General features: G+C 43.5%; 3 protein-coding genes across 3 annotated transcripts in view; 1 reads left to right on the top strand and 2 right to left on the bottom strand.

Annotated features, from left to right (window-relative positions):
- The first annotated feature begins 1,888 nt into the window (after positions 1–1,888).
- On the top strand, positions 1,889–3,998 carry nanp (N-acetylneuraminic acid phosphatase). The gene is made up of 2 exons (XM_031840167.1): positions 1,889–2,018; positions 3,022–3,998. The coding sequence occupies exons 1-2, from the start codon at positions 1,929–1,931 to the stop codon at positions 3,661–3,663; spliced, it is 732 nt and encodes a 243-aa protein (XP_031696027.1). The 5' UTR covers positions 1,889–1,928; the 3' UTR covers positions 3,664–3,998.
- A 548-nt stretch (positions 3,999–4,546) lies between these two features.
- Positions 4,547–11,192, bottom strand: polr1b (RNA polymerase I subunit B). Its single transcript, XM_031871796.1, has 15 exons — positions 10,959–11,192; positions 10,357–10,527; positions 10,074–10,220; positions 9,846–9,978; positions 9,598–9,734; positions 9,209–9,432; positions 8,935–9,106; positions 8,652–8,823; positions 7,750–8,031; positions 7,483–7,616; positions 7,220–7,390; positions 6,921–7,077; positions 6,595–6,791; positions 6,184–6,434; positions 4,547–6,045 (listed from the first exon to the last, which is right to left on the bottom strand). Exons 1-15 carry the CDS (start codon positions 11,133–11,135, stop codon positions 5,163–5,165), a joined length of 3,408 nt encoding a protein of 1,135 aa, XP_031727656.1. The 5' UTR covers positions 11,136–11,192; the 3' UTR covers positions 4,547–5,162.
- Positions 11,193–14,271: 3,079 nt separating this feature from the next.
- dnajc12 (DnaJ (Hsp40) homolog, subfamily C, member 12) overlaps positions 14,272–15,710 on the bottom strand; it is a 2,754-nt gene continuing 1,315 nt past the window's right edge. The window contains exons 3-5 of the mRNA XM_031840123.1: positions 15,396–15,535; positions 15,153–15,285; positions 14,272–14,652 (exon numbers count right to left, since the gene is read on the bottom strand). Coding sequence (XP_031695983.1) covers positions 14,570–14,652; positions 15,153–15,285; positions 15,396–15,535 — 356 coding nt within the window. The 3' untranslated portion in view covers positions 14,272–14,569. The remainder of the gene's footprint in view (positions 14,653–15,152; positions 15,286–15,395; positions 15,536–15,710) is intronic.

The raw sequence follows: 15,710 nt of genomic DNA, 5'->3' as shown, positions 1-15,710 counted from the left end.
TCAGGGCTTAATTCTCGTCAGATTGATTAAAAACCCAGGAGCAGCTAACGACCTTTGGATCCCAAGTAATAAGCTCCGTCCTCTGATGACTCACCTGTCCCTCTGGCTTACACTTGTCCTATCCAGACTCGTGCCAGGATTAGTTATGAAAGAGGTTTAAACCTGGCCACTGTACGATCACAAACACACACACCCACAGAGGCACCCATAGATCAGAAACACCCCTGGCCCAGATGAACGCCCCAATTATTTAAAAAACCAACAACAAGGGAGGGTCACAAGAATATAATAGGCAACAAATGAGGGGGATCAAATATACTCAAGTGTTATCTTCCTGCTCTGGAGAGGCTATCAGGTGTTTGGCAGAATGACACCCTTAATGACCGGCCTTTGCAGGGGATTGGTGCCCAGTTGAGAGACATAGCGTGTGACTATGTGCAGCCACCCAGACAGATAAAAGAGGAATGGTGTCGTGCAGACAAAGACACCAGGTCTCACCAGTCCCTCAGATGCCTGCACGTTCTTGGAAGAGTCACAAGCGGCCTGTTAGGGAAGTAATTTGCTTCTCCCCCCCCCCCACCACCCCCCTCTACATCAAAAGGGAAATTCCAACTTTACACTTGTAAGTTCCCTCTTCACTCATCCACTGTTTACGTTTCTCTTCTCTTTTTAAGGTTAAGGGTGATAAAAGGTTTTGAGCTCATTTGCTGCACGTCTGTCATTTAAACAAGCGTGTTACTCCTTTGCATGCAAGCGCTAGGTGTTGTTTGTTCTCACAGATAATAGCAGGCTACGCTTGTCACAGCATTTTTTTGATTTATAGTTTATCTTTGTCATTTGTTTTGTCCAAGGTAATTAAAATAATTAGACTCTGACACAAGACACAAGCACATGAGCTGCAGTCAGCATGCTGTCAGGTAATGTGAGAAAGGGTTGTTGTGATTTGTGATTGGGTTTGGTAGTGAAACAGGCCTGCACACTGTTGCGTGTGAACCTCTGGCGCATTGCCAGTTGAGAGAGGAGTAAAAGGACAGGTTGCATAAGAATTGAGTTATGTCTTGATTTTGAAAGAGTGTGTCTCACGGAATATGTGTTTGAATTGGCAATACGCGTGGTCAAGTGTCACGTAGAGGGCATTTACTTAGACATGTGATGACACTGATTGTTTTCCTTTCATTTGGATTATTGCGCTCTATAAATGATTTTCAAGTTTAGTATAAGCAGGCTCTGGTTACAGTTCAGTCACAAATGGAAAACTTGGCCATAATGAAAGATGCCGTGTGGTTTCTGGAACGCTGTGTAACAACGGTGAAAAGCAAAATGCTCATTTTAGGCCTTTTTTTCCCCAATATAATTTCTTCTTTTTTCGTGGTGTGTTTAGTGGGCCATGTGCCTGTAGTCCTTAATATTTTTTCATATTTTTCATCATTGAAATTTGTTTTATTGTATTCTGAGAGGGATTTATTTTAACAAAGCCTCTGTGATACAACTAAATAAGGCATGCTCATAGTGACTCGAGCAACATCAGAATTTGGGGAAGTTTTGGAAACAGTAATATTTCTACATCTACACTATTGCTAATGTACAAGCAGCTCTCTTCACCACATTTCCTTTAAATGGCACACACATTTATATTGTCATGCAATGTAAGTCATTATGAGTGGAGTTCCTGAAATCATTGCTTGAAGTGTCTGGAGAGCTCATTGATGAGAATCTTGTGAACTGCTGGCAAAAAAAACAGTTCATATTCTTGATTTAGTGGCGTCCTCTCGGGGAAGAAACTCGCAAGCGCTGCACAATTATCAATACTACAACTCCCATTATGCAGTTTACCCGGCAGTAGGCTACTTCCGCATCGACCTCAGGTCGCGCGTGGGGTGCCGGTAGGGCTACAACACATTGGTGTGAATGAACAGCGCGCTCTGGCAATGGACGGCAAAGCTGTGAAGGCCATATTGTTCGACTTGGACAACACGCTCATTGAAACAAGTCGGGCAGGTGGAATAGCGATAACAAAGGTGATAAAGTCAGATATTCTTCTAGTAGCATTTAAAGGTAGCTTCCATATTTGTAACGTCAGCCGAACGGTAAGCTCTCGACCATAGACCGTTTACAGGAAGTGCTCAATGAACTCCGTGAACAGGACGTGGACTACTGGTGACTTTTACTCTTCTACATTTCAGAGACACGTTGTGTACGTTTGACACCAACTACATGTATCTGATAGCTATACTTTGAAAATTCAAATTGTACATAAAGTATAAAACATATAATCATTAAATGGCTCTGATCATCAGGGCATAACACGTGTATTGTTACAGATTAAACGGCCAAAGAGTAATTCAAGTGTTTATGCATCAGTTAATAATTAAAAAAATATTTCAAAGCATAAGTATCTTTTTTCTAATTTAACTTCATTACTAGTAATGTAGCATTTTATTACCTTGTTGTATTGCTACTTAAGTAGACTTCACCTTATTATTTATGTGCATGTGCATAGTGTTGACGTGTTAAAATGTCCATTGTCTCACACACGTTAGTTTTATTTGCACCTGTCAGGGCGGAGCAACTCACACTGTAGTATTTGTACTTTTACTTCAGTGGGACGGGGACGTAGTTTAGAGGTTATGAATCCTGGATGAGGTTTAAATAGTGTATCTTTTTGACCAAAAACAAATCTTAAAAAGTGAGCAAAATGTCTCATTTTGTATTGCAAAACACGCAGGCATAGATGTGAAATAAGCTGATTTATAGTATAAAATGTCAATTTTAGTCTTTAATTAGATATGTCACCATTGTCTCTGACATCAGGTAGAAAATGATGTCTATATTCACATAACAGGTTGCTGAAACCTGAATGAGTGTCCTCAGTGGTGCCTCCGACCGGGCTTCTTCCACCACTGACTGTTGTATGGCACTTTAGCCTAAACTTCTAAAACAATCCCTGACCTCTTGTGGTTTGTTGTTGAATTAGACATGCATGCTTTAACCTTTAAATGGTCATCTGTTCCGATCTTACAGACCAGTGAACTTTTGAAGACGACACTGGCCCTCGACGACAACACCGTCGGCAGTATTTGTGACAAGTTCAAGCAGAAGCTTTTCCAAGAGAGCTTCGACCCCTCCGCCGGCAGAACCATCGACGACGTCCGTGTGGGTCACTGGGAGGAGAGCATCCAGGAGGCCGTGGGCGGCTGTTCGCCACCCTCGCTGGCAGCTCAGTGCTACTACCTGTGGAAAAACAGTCGCCTGGAGGTTCTCAGTCTGTCCACGGAAATTTGTGACCTCCTGAGACAACTGCGCGGCAGATACAAGCTGCTGCTGCTGACCAACGGCGAGGCTCAGACTCAAAGAGAGAAAGTGAAGGCAGTCGGGTGCGAGGACTTCTTCGACACCATCGTGGTCGGGGGAGAACACGCGGAGCAGAAACCGTTCCCCTCCATCTTCACGTTGTGTTTCGACATGCTGGAGGTGGAGGCCCAGGACTGTATTATAGTAGGAGACTCTCTGGACACCGATATTCAGGGGGGCTTTGATGCCAAACTACGGGCTACGGTTTGGATCAGCAGTGCGGGAGGTGCTCTACCAGATGGTTCAGTGACTCCAGACTACACGGTCCCTACTGTGCTGGACCTGCCGCATATTCTGCAACAACTCAAATAAGGACAGGTGGGGATTCAAACCATGTGTGAAGCAAGAGAATGGGGAGGACCGTCTCTTCAAGTGGGAATTTATAGTCATAGAAATATTAAAAGATGAACGTCATGATCAATTTCCTGACTTTCAACTAGGGTACTTTTTCTTCTTTTTTTACTTTTGTGCATTCTGCTAGGAATCTTACACACCATCTTTACATAAGTCTCATAATTGTACTAGAGTACTTTTATTCTACTCCACTACATTTCAGAAGCATTTGTCTGTCAGCTATGGTTACTATTAGGGCGAATCAATATGGCCAAAATCTTCTATTCCGATTTAAGTCATTTCATATCTCAATAAATATATATATCACAATATAGCATGTTTTCTGGTGATTCAATAAATCCATTTTAAATAACCATGTTTTTTTTCCCCGTACTCCTGTGTTAATTGAATACTTGTAAATTCATCATTTTCATTAAGAACTTAAGTGCAAAATGATCAGATTTTCTGAGACATTTGAGAAAGTATATGCTTGTTATTAATTTTCACGTAATTGTATCACGATGTCTCGATAAAATTTCATCAGATGATTCCATTGAAAGATGAGAAACGATATTGAATTATTGCCCTGCCCAGTTACTTTTCGGATTATAAGAAACATCAAATACAAGAGACCCTTTTGAAACATACGACGTATAAAGTTCAAACTAGCTCCCGACCATCCAGCTCCATAATTCTCATGCTCAAGTCTCATCTTGTATATATTGTCACATGGGCCGTTTTCCTGCAGAATGAGCACTTGAGTACATTTTGCTGATATTACTTGTTTCTACTACTAGGACACGATTGTAAAGTGGGTCTTTTATTTTAGTGGAGTTGGTAGTTTTAAAGTAAAGGATCTGAATTCATTCTAAAATATTTTTTATTCCATGCTCAATGTGACTGTACAAAAAGATCTCTGGGTTATTTTTACATCCAATAACATATCAACACATCATATGCTGCTACTTTGTCATTTCTTCTAAGTCTAAGCTAATAACACACTTTTGACAGTGGAGATACACTTCTAAGGAACCAGGTTATTGTGACATATCATGGCTCTACAGTTTGTGTTTTATTCTTTCTGTAGCAACTTCAGAGGATATCAGGACCCATTTTAAAAGGTGCAGTGTGTAGGATCTGGTGGCGAGGTTGCTTCCTTGTGCCGGAGAACTACTAACTACGGAGGTAGACACAAAAATGTGACCGTCTCTATCAAGAGCCAGTTTATCCGTTCTGGGCTACTGTAGACACATGGCGGCCGGCTCTGTCGATACAAACGGCTCACTCTGAGGTAACGAAAACACGATTCTTAATCTCAGTTGATTATACTTTAAATAAAACATTATATTCAATTTCTGCCAATATCCCCCCAAATGCTACACACTGTACCTTTTAATTAGCATTAACAGCAGTGACTTTCTCTTGATTTGTCCCATTTAAGGCATGCATCTTTACTGGTCCGATTGTCCTGCAAAAACTCACTTCACATCTAATTTGACTTTGATGTTCATTGCCGCCAGCTCGGCCACAAAGTAGCGGAAGACGTAAGGAACGGACACCGTGTCAATGGAGTCACTTTTACCGCACAGTGTGCAGACGGTCTCGCGGTGGCGCAGGGCCAACCAGTAGGGCGGCGGTTTCTCTAACAGGGGGGAGAGCAGGCTGCCACAGTCGACGCACACCTGAGTCACCGATCGGTCCGAGCAGTTGAAGAGGCGATCGTGAAGCAGGTAAGACGAGCCGTGGGCCAGCAGGGCGTCTCGCTCCATCTCCCCGAAACGGATGCCTCCCTGAATGTTCCTCCCCCCCACTGGCTGGTTGGTCACCTTGTCTCTTACTCCAGTGGTTCTCACCTGGAACTTGTCGGAGACCATGTGACGCAGCCGCTGGTAGTAGACGACCCCGATGAAGATGTCGGCCTCCAGCTCCTGGCCACTCACTCCGCTGTAGAGCCGCTCCGTGCCGTAGTAGTTGTAGCCGCCCGCCCGGAGAATTTTGCCGAAGTACTCGAGCGCAGAGCTCTCCTCTGAGAAGGTGAAGGGGGTGGCGTCGTGGCTCAGGCCGTGCAGGGCGCCAGACTTGCCGGCCATGCTCTCGATCAGCATCCCGATGGTCATGCGGGAGGGGAAGCCGTGGGGGTTGAACAGGATGTCGGGGGCCATGCCGCTCTCTGTGAAGGGCATGTCCTCGGCCGGCCACAGGCGACTCAGGATGCCCTTCTGACCGTGGCGACTGGCGAACTTGTCACCAATGGTGGGGTTTCGCGGCACTCGCATGGTGATGCACACGCGTTTAAAGCGGCCTGAGCCAGTGTCGTTGCTGCAGATCTTTACATTGTCCACAACGCAGGCCTCCTGGCTCCTAGAAAAAAATACAGAAAAACACATTCACATTGTGGTTTGTAATTTCACAAAGTTAAGCTGCAAAATGAAATATCCTGCAGAATTTAAGTAGTGTTTGGTTTTTGGATGTGTAGATGATGAAAACCATGACACTTACTTGTAGAAGTTGACGGTGGTCTGGCCTGTGTTGAGGTTGATGTAGCTGTAGAAGGGGTCCCCAAACTGAAGTGTCGACCCGATGTGCGGAAGTCCATCAGCGTCCAGTTTGTCCTGTACTTTAGGGTCACCTGGCTTGGTCCCAAACACCACGCTGTCATCTCCCCTCACTTTGTCTGCCAGGTCCACCAGCTCAGTCTTGTAGATACATCCATGGGCAAAGCCTCTCTCCCATGATGACTTGTTCACAATCTAATAAGATCAAATTGTGGATTTCATTCCATTTCTATCAGGAACTAGAATGGGCCAGACAGACTTACGGTAGTAGAACTTGCAAATATAAAGCCTCTGGCTGCGCCTGTCGCCAGCGCAGAGGCATAAAAAAACACAGTAACTGTTGTGTTTTACTCACCATGGCATCTTCCATGTCGTAGCCTGTGTAGGATATAACGGCCACGATGGCGTTGGTGCCGCTGGGGTAGTTGTCCAGGTTGTAGTGGTCATACATGCTGGGCCTGACCAGTGGGCTCTGTGGGGTCTGGAGCCGGTACAGCTTGTTATCAGAACGGTCCAGGAATGAGTGCAGGGGGAAACCCATAGTCTGCTTACCTGAAAAGAGAAGATGTTAAATCTCTGATGGACACGATGTAATGAAAGGACTGATATATTTGAATCTCATCAGCCTATATACACCTTGTGCGGGTGTTTGGAGCCTCTAACGGTGGTCTCAAAACTTACCCATCTGACACTGGTACATGTTCCTCGGACTCTGGTTGTGGTCCGAATAGGGGATGAAGCTAGCCACCACGCTGAGCATACTGTAAGGGAAGAGCTCCTGGTGTGTGGTCACTCCTGGCTGGATCTCATTCTCCATGATGCCCACATTGATGTACAGCTGGCACAAGATACAAAAAGATGATTAATTAAAAGTTTCAGCGGCCAATATGCAAAACAAATCCCCCTTTACAGTTGTGTGCTTCAGGGATTAAGGTAATACGACTACTGCAGCATCTTTATAAATCATAGTCTACACATACTTGTTCAAAGGTGCCAATCAACTCTTGCTTGCCAAGAGCTAGGTTGCGTACGGGCCGCACCATACGGCAGGGTGTTGTGAAGAGGAACAGGCCTGGGTACAAGCTGGCCTTGCCTGTTTTGGGAACCAGAACAATCTCGGTCCAGGGAGGGATCCTCTTCTCTTTCAGCACCTGAGGGTATTCGTTTTAAATATCAGCTCTCTGCACACACAATGTGGGCAGTACGGACTGTTGAACTTGTATACGTCACACAGATGACATACCTTGAACCTCCGCAAGGAGTCGACCACAGCTTGGGCTAATTCAGTCTCCACCCAGCCCACAACAGCCCCGTCCAGGATCACGGGGTAGCAGTCTGAATAAGCTTGGCCAGGAGATCCATCCACTGGAGTGACACCTTAGGCGCAAGAGACGGAAACGATTTTGTGCTCTAAAATGTGCGCCAGACAAAGTTTAAAAGGACATGCTCTAATTTCATACATCGTGTAATTGTGCATCGTGGCCATAATTTAGCAGAACAGATGACTCACCGAGGGAACAGAGCAGAGCAGGCAGGGATATGGTGGACAAGGTCGGTGCCACAATCTCACAGATGGCCGTCATGTGGTTCATGAGTCCACACGGATCTCCATCTGGAGTGTGGACGGGACACAGGAAGCCCCAGGACTCGGGCAGCAGCTTACGAACAGAAGTGGTCCTCATCTTGGCGAACGCCGCACCTCTGTGCACACAGCGGAAGTGGGACAGGTAGCGGATGAAGTTGAGCTTGTCAGCTACAACACACAGGCCTGTGTTCTGCAGCATGCCAAGGCCTGTGCACAGGAGGGGGGGGGGGAAAACCATGTTTTATTTCACAGATGGACTACATTTTTATACCGCAACATGTACTCAAACCAGGCTGCAATCTCCAGTTCTGGAAAGTGAAGCCAATGCATAAGTGCTTAAACTTGCATTCTCTCTACTGGCCAGCAGGGGGTGACTCCTCTGGTTCCAAAAAGAAGTCAGATTGTATAGAAGTCTATGAGAACATAAATACTTCTCTCTTGATTTATTACCTACGTAAACATTGTAAACATGAGTTTATGGTCTCAATCTCTAGTTTCAAGTCTTCTTCAATACAGCATGATGTCCATTTAGTAAATTGTGGTCCATTTAGAGTCAAATAGACCATAAAGCAGGGTATGCTTTAGGGCGGGGCTAGATTATGATAGACAGGCTGCTACCACAGTGTTGTCCGTGTTTATGTTTCACAATCTTAACCCTTTCCCATCATGTCTTCACTTCATGAAATTTAATTGTAACATTTTGGTCAAGATGGTGACAGCCAAAAACCAAAATGCCAAACTCTAGGCTTCACAAAGGGCAGTCCACATACAAATGGCTGACGTGACGTCCACCTCTTATATGCAGTCTATGAGTCATACGGCCGTACCTGTCTTGGAGGCGAGGTTTCCTGTGGCCAGCAGATATTCAAAGGATTTGGTGAGGTCCGTGCCCATGTTGAAGATCTTTATCACGTTCTCAGGGGTCCATCCTCCTTTCAGTCTGCTGCCTCTCTTGTCAAAGGACAGCTTCACAGACTGCAACCAGGCCAACATTCTCTCCTGTTGGGAATGTTTGTGGGGGTTAAATCCTTCACTCATTTGCTGAGGTCATCGCCAGAGGCCAGGAAAGGAAACGCCCATCAGTGCTTGTTCAAACGACTGTGACTGTACCTTCATAAACATGAGATAGAGCTGACCAGGAGTGAGCACTTCCTGACACATGATGCTGTCGGGGTTTTCCTCCATACACTCCTGCTTGGCATACGTGAAAAGTTTCCTGGTCATCAGACACAGCAGGTAGAACTTCTCTGTGTCTGACTTTAGGTGGATACAGATGCACTCACTGGTCAAAACAGAATACAGTTATTTTTACTAAATGTACCACAAAAACATAACACTGTTGTGCCTGTAAGGCTGTCGATGAAGACTTAAAACAAATACGTACTTCAGCAGGAAGTTGGCGCACTGCTCGTTTGTGTACCACTCAGGAAGGCTCAACTTAACCCTGAAGCGCTCTCCGAGGTAATTCAGCACCTTGCTGCGGGTGGTGCAGGCCTCCTCCATGACAACGCGCAGCATCTCGGACGCACAGCTTTTATAGAAGGAATTTTCCTCGCGGCCCTTGATCAGTTCCTGGTAGATTTGAAAATCTGTGAAGTCCACCAGGGCCTGGAGGATAGCACAGAACTGTATTAACATACCATACCAAGAGCTCATACCTTATATTTCATTATATTTTTCTAAGATATTGTTCTGAAGACATTTAACATCTCTCTTTTCACTAAATAATAAATACAATATTCACTTCCTAAACACATGGACCCTGATTACTACCTTCAGTGCAAAGCCGAGTGGGAGGAAGAACAGCTCTTTGTGGTAGATGAAGTTCAGCATCACAGTCCCGTTTTCCAAATAATGTAGATTCATGTTAACGGCTGTGTGCTCTTCCTTTACGCAGCGCATGGAAATACCTGTGAGAACGCATTTCTGGTGAGATCCATTTTAAAAGATATGCAGCTGGAATTGTTGAGCCTGGACGATCATTACACTGCTTTTGCACAGTTTTTAAAGATTATATTTACCATGCTGAGTGTATCCCTGGCCCCTGCTCTTCCACTTTGGCCTCGACATGGCAATGGGATAGTTCCTCCGTGGCATGATCAACATACGGATAACCTTCTCATTTCCATTCACAATGAAATAGCCTCCCATTTCCTGGTTCCAATGTTAAAAGGGGAAATATGTATCTAATTAGATAGATGCAATGCAATTTCTGTTAATCTTGCAAATGTTTAAAATGCGTGTCTGACCTCTGCCTCTTCATGGTGTTCTACAAGCTCTTTGGGGGGCATGCCATGCAGGTTACACATCTTGGACTTCACCATGATGGGCACCTGACCCATGGACTGTTTTATGATGCCTTTGGGGACTCCGTTGATTGACCAGCTGACATCTGCCTGAGATGATGACACAAAAAAATAACCAATTAAAAAATAAATACTGTAATCATATCACTCACGCGCAGTTTGGATACAGAAATGTCCGGTCCTTTTCGTTGAGCCATTTCCTGGTTCGCACACATCTCAGACTCACCACTATCTTCCCTTTGTATGTACATTTTCTCCCCCTGCACTCTGCTGGAAACACCTTCAGCTCCCTGCAGATGCTCCCTTTGGCGACCACCGGGCTGTAGACGGTGGCCTCAACGAACGCGAGGCTGAGCCTGTCATCTTTGTTCACTGTGAACTCCAAGGGAGGGATGGCCTTAAGAAGAAATGTTACACCACAAAAAAAATATTACGAACTTTGCAGGCGAAAAATTGACAGAAGCTTGAGAACTAAACATGGACACAGAGGGTACCGGAACAGAGTGTGTGTGTGTGTGTGTGTGTGTGTGTGTGTGTACCTACTTCTACCTTTCATATTATATTAAAAGTTTATACAAGTTGAAAAGGTTTTTTAGAATGGTAGATAGTTGTTTTCATATCGTAGCTTCTCAAACAGTAGTCACAAATACACATAGTTATAGAACTACTCGCAACATCACATAACGTTAACTTTAAAAACAAGCCGTTATAGTTAACTAAATCGTTTTCAGCTTCATTTGGTGTTACATTTACACGTCATTTTAGTATTTCTTAAAGAAATCCTATGACATGTGGTTGATAACTTTGTTCAAAGAAAGTTGAACTGACCTGCACAACGCGGGTGAGCCCGTCAGTGACAGCCTGGTCAAACGACTCGATGTGAGCTTTCGTCAGGTCCTGAACGGCGGTGTGTTGAGAGTCATTCAGGACGCCAAATCTGCTCTCTGTCAGATTCTTTAGACTCGGAGCTTTGGGCAGATTCTCCCACTTTAGTGAGGAGTCCATGCTTGCACACCCGGCGACGCATTCGCTTGTTTACCACATGTGCATGGAGACACAGGAAGTACATCCGTCTGGCACCGGAAGTGTTCATCTTCTTCACTGACGGTGTCGCTTTTTTTTGTTGGAATACTGCCATCTTATGGTGTAAATTATCCCTTTCAATTGAAGTGCTATAATATGATGATATACTATAATTCTACACATTCACTGTGGGTGTTACAATACATAGGTTGCCCCACCATAAATATTATAATATATTGTAAAACACTTTCAACACTTCTGTTCATATGAAGGCCGATATAAGATCCCTGCAATGAATGAAACAATCTTGCAACAAGATAGAAAATTAAATTTATAAATGTTTGTGATCTTCATACCTGAATGAATTATTATGTATATATCTTCTGTGACTATTCACCTCTCCACCAAGTTCATTGAACGTCATAAAGAAAGCCCCGTTAGTTTGCTGTATCTGTGGTGCTGCACTGACTGCTGTGATTGATGCTCATCGCTCCTCTCCTCCAGGTGGAGGCGCTGTAGGACAAACAAACACGACTGCTTTCTGGACGTTTTCATGGGAACTAGAATACAAAGAAGCAGTGATGAAGCTGCTGTAACATGTAAACACGTTGCTGTTGTTGTTGTTGTTGTTGTATCAGCTGTTTGTAAAAAGACTGGGTCCCGCTGTGTTACTCAGGCTGCACTACAGCGTCTATTCACAGGCGCGATCCCACTACTGAGCGGCACGGGGGCTTTGACCTGCTCCGTCTCCGACCTGGGTCGGTGCACCCCTCCTTAGACGACCTGGTGGTCCCGGGCTCCCCCAGGAGCACCATACCGATACCGAACTTAGTGCGGACACCCGATCGGCATAGTCCACCGCAACTCAGAGCTCCTGAGCTCAAACGATCCGCCAGCCTCAGCCTCCCGGTAACTTGGATTACAGGCGCGCGCCACCGCACCCGGCGAGGATCAGAGATATCCATCGGGTTGTTATCTTGTACAAATGCAACGTCATCAAAAAGCACAACGGCATCTAGCGGCAGAAACACTGAAACCCCGTAGTATTTTAAGTTGCCTAAAGTCCAGCCAACTGAGAGGCAGCATTTTCTTTAGTGAGCGCTAGATAGAAGCACAGTGTGTGTGTCATATGTTAAAGTGAACGCTGTAGATCAGTGAGGGAAAGTTACTGAGCACATGTAGTCTAGTACCGTGACTGTACTGTCCTATTTGTAGGCTACTTTACTGAGATATATACAAATATACATTCTACTTTACACTACTTCATAGAGAAATACTGTGTGTGCTTTTTGTTGGTAACTTGACAGGTGGCTTTGCACCAGCACACAGCTGTTTTCAACCCTGGCTGACTGTTGTCAGATGTAAAGTGGGGTATTTCACCCAACCACGAGCTACAACGGTGATGAGGTGTGAAGTGCCTCAACAGGGATAAAATCAAGGAAGGAGTGGGTGGCATGCCACTCAACAATAGATGGTTGTCGAAGGTCTTTCAAATTGGAATTAATGTAGATCCCTTAATAAAATAAGATATATTTGTCTTTATTAAACTATACCAAATATGATGAGGTGTATGTAGTCTCTCTGCATAATTTACCTTTACGGACATCGCAGGTACTGCTGTGTTATTCATTGAACAGCTGAACTGGTATTATTTTAACCTTTAAATGCAGATAAACTATAGGTTAGGTGAGAAAAACCCATCAATTGTCCTTGATCAATATCCAGATCTAATCTACTTTATTTCTCAGTATATCATCTTTTTTAACATTTTTGCCCTCATTCTTCTTTACGGTTTTGATCAGCCCTTGTCTTATCTCATCTTGTAGTTGATATTTAAAGACATGGATAACTTATGATAAGATGACCGAGTAACATTGCGCCAACCTTCGTACATTTAAGACCATTTACATTATGTAGTGAGGAATGCTCCACAGAGAATGAAGCATAGGGTGTAAGTTTGTGAACGCAGCCTTCAGGCTGGCTCCTCCACCAACCAAATCCCTAATCAGTGCCAGCATAGAAAAGGCACCTGTTGGCATGGTGTCATTCCTTTATGGCCCCTGTCCTGTACCTGTGGTGCCGTGCATTGGTTTTTGTAATACAGGTATGTATGTAATGTGAAGCCTTATGACAACCATTATGAAATACAGCCGCATGTATTAACTCTGGACTGACATGTTGGCTGGAAATTGGTTTTAGAAACTTCTTCATTGTCCTGCTGTCTGAGTGACTTCATTAGTACCCCATATATGAGTTGGTAAGACACAAGCTTAATTTGTATTATTTTGCAGCATGGTGAGCCTTGTTAATCCCCGTTTTCATTTGTAGGTTCACCTGCTGCTGTTTTGCCTCCGTTTTGATTAATATACATTGTTCAACCAACATGGGTTTGTTTGTCTATTTGTCTTGATTCTTTTTGTTATTGTTCCCTTTGTCTTTAGGTTAAGCAGAGTGCCATTGTTGGGAGGCTAGGCACCCGTGGTGAGGTCCCTACACCATATGCATGCATGTACAAACACTTATGTAAGAATAAGAGTGTGAACTGCACCATTTCTGTTGGGAGGGGGGGGATGTGTTGCACCTGAGGTCAGTTACCGGTAGCACCCTTGGGCACTCTTCAATGTAGTCTGCCTCCCCACCAGTGGCCTCTATTTAAATCCCACAATTTTGCCTAGTTTATGTTGGATAGGACATTATAGAATGGTATTTTTTGTGCTTGGGCCGTTTTAGCTTAACCTGCAATAATTATTTTAAATCCCTTATTGGTTTCAGTCATGTTCATTTGTCCATTAATGTTCTTTCTTCCCCGCAGCTCCCGTCCCTGCCAATTTGCTTATTTTCATGATTCTTTAAATAAAACCTTTCGTTAATTTTTACGAAACACATCTGTCTAATTTCAGTAACTAACAATTCTAAAAAAACAATATCTTAAGGTTGTTAAGCTTATAATTCCTGGGGTGTAACAGGTGGCGTTGTTGGTTCCCTCATTTCCCCCTTAAGGCCCCGCCACAATTACATCTTTGGCTCGACATATTAATTGACGCCTGATAAAACCCCATCCCGCTTAAGCAACAATGTCATTGACACTGACTAATACACATGAGCAAAATAATGGACATGAGATGCTTCCGTTTTATGTTCCCAAAATGATGGACTTGAAAGCAACACAAAAATGCACATAACTGAGTTAAGGGTGCTCCAGTATAATCCAGTCATATCTACATTGTGTGTGTTGATATAATTAACAAATGAGCAAAACTAATGACAAAATAAATTATTAACATAATGTCATATGCTGACACATTTATGGTTTAGTGAGTTACAGACCATATTCACAAAATGAATACAATTAACAGGACCCAAACTAAGGACAACAAGATACAAAACAAACATTTAAACTAAATTAAACAGCTTGTTTATATGTCATAATTTCTAAACTTCTGCAGCAGACTAGATGGGGAGTCAGCCTCCCAACGGAAACGCCGATGGCAGTAATCACCTAAGCATTGATGAGAAAAGTCAGTTAGTCGTATAGGGCTTAATACTGTGAGAACAATACATACTCCTGGGTGGTACATGGTAAATAATGAATTGGATAGAAACAGTTTGGACCTGTGTCACACAGTAATGCGTTATACAATTGTTTTATTTTATAAAGAAGAACAATAACGATATACTCAAGAAAAACATTATCCTGCTTGTCACTGAGGTTACAACTGACTTCTAACTTTGCACATTTATGCCTACCTCTGTTCTACTTTGTTGTCTTTGTTTTCGTTTTATTTTTGTTTATTTGTATATTCTGTGTATTAAAAACCAGAAAAAATTCCGTGTTGTTCCATTAGTTGGTTGATACCTGCAACAAAAGCTTTAAAAAAATAAGGATGCAAGACGCACTGTTGAAAGCCAGGATTTCTATGCGCTTGTTGGCCACTTCCATGCTTTAGTAGAAAATAAATACTTTCCATTCCTTTTGAGAATATTTAGTAATTCACTTACTTGCAGAGGGCACGGCATCATATGGAGCTTGTTGGTCAGACTGAAGGTCCTCTGCTTGGGAAGTGACAGGGATTCCTGCATTTGAGGCCTCCAACATTGGTTCCTTCTTACTTCTCACAGCCCAGTGCATTGACTGAAAACAGATGACCACATACATCACCAGGCTTTCTAAGTTAAACAGATCACACAATATGTATATATATTTACTTTTTTCAATCGTACCAAAGTCAAGACATTACATACAGTTTTAACAGAGTCATTCAAGGCTTGCCAGTCATGAAAAGAAATAGTAACTCCACTTCTTCTCCAAAGGTCATAGTTTTTTCTTTTGGTTTCATTGCATAAAACCTCTTTGGCTTCCTGCAGCTTTTGGAAATCTGCCACTGTCAGGAAGAAAGAAAATATCAGGGTCTAAGATGGATCATCATGCATACCAAATTAGGAGAAATAAATGCCCTCTTGTTTGCATGCAGTTGCAGCTCTACATTAACATAATTTGCTTTGAAGTCAAGACATCAGAAAGATGCATTAACTGTTTGTGGAATAAGTAGGCAAGTA

This window comes from Anarrhichthys ocellatus, unplaced genomic scaffold, assembly GCF_004355925.1.
Source record: "Anarrhichthys ocellatus isolate YVR2014 unplaced genomic scaffold, GSC_Weel_1.0 scaffold3, whole genome shotgun sequence".
NCBI classification, from domain to species: Eukaryota; Metazoa; Chordata; class Actinopteri; order Perciformes; family Anarhichadidae; genus Anarrhichthys; species Anarrhichthys ocellatus.
Note: the sequence above shows the minus strand (reverse complement) of the source record. Positions and strands in the feature narration are given on the sequence as shown.

Excerpts from the sequence above, each read along its gene's own strand:
- nanp (XM_031840167.1), top strand. The coding sequence starts at position 1,929 with ATGGACGGCAAAGCTGTGAAGGCCATATTGTTCGACTTGGACAACACG. Across the intron at positions 2,019-3,021 it reads GTGGAATAGCGATAACAAAG|ACCAGTGAACTTTTGAAGAC; the intron begins GTGATAAAGTCA and ends CCGATCTTACAG.
- polr1b (XM_031871796.1), bottom strand. The coding sequence starts at position 11,135 with ATGGACTCCTCACTAAAGTGGGAGAATCTGCCCAAAGCTCCGAGTCTA. Across the intron at positions 9,979-10,073 it reads AACACCATGAAGAGGCAGAG|GAAATGGGAGGCTATTTCAT; the intron begins GTCAGACACGCA and ends CATTGGAACCAG. Across the intron at positions 8,032-8,651 it reads AAACCTCGCCTCCAAGACAG|GCCTTGGCATGCTGCAGAAC; the intron begins GTACGGCCGTAT and ends TCCTGTGCACAG.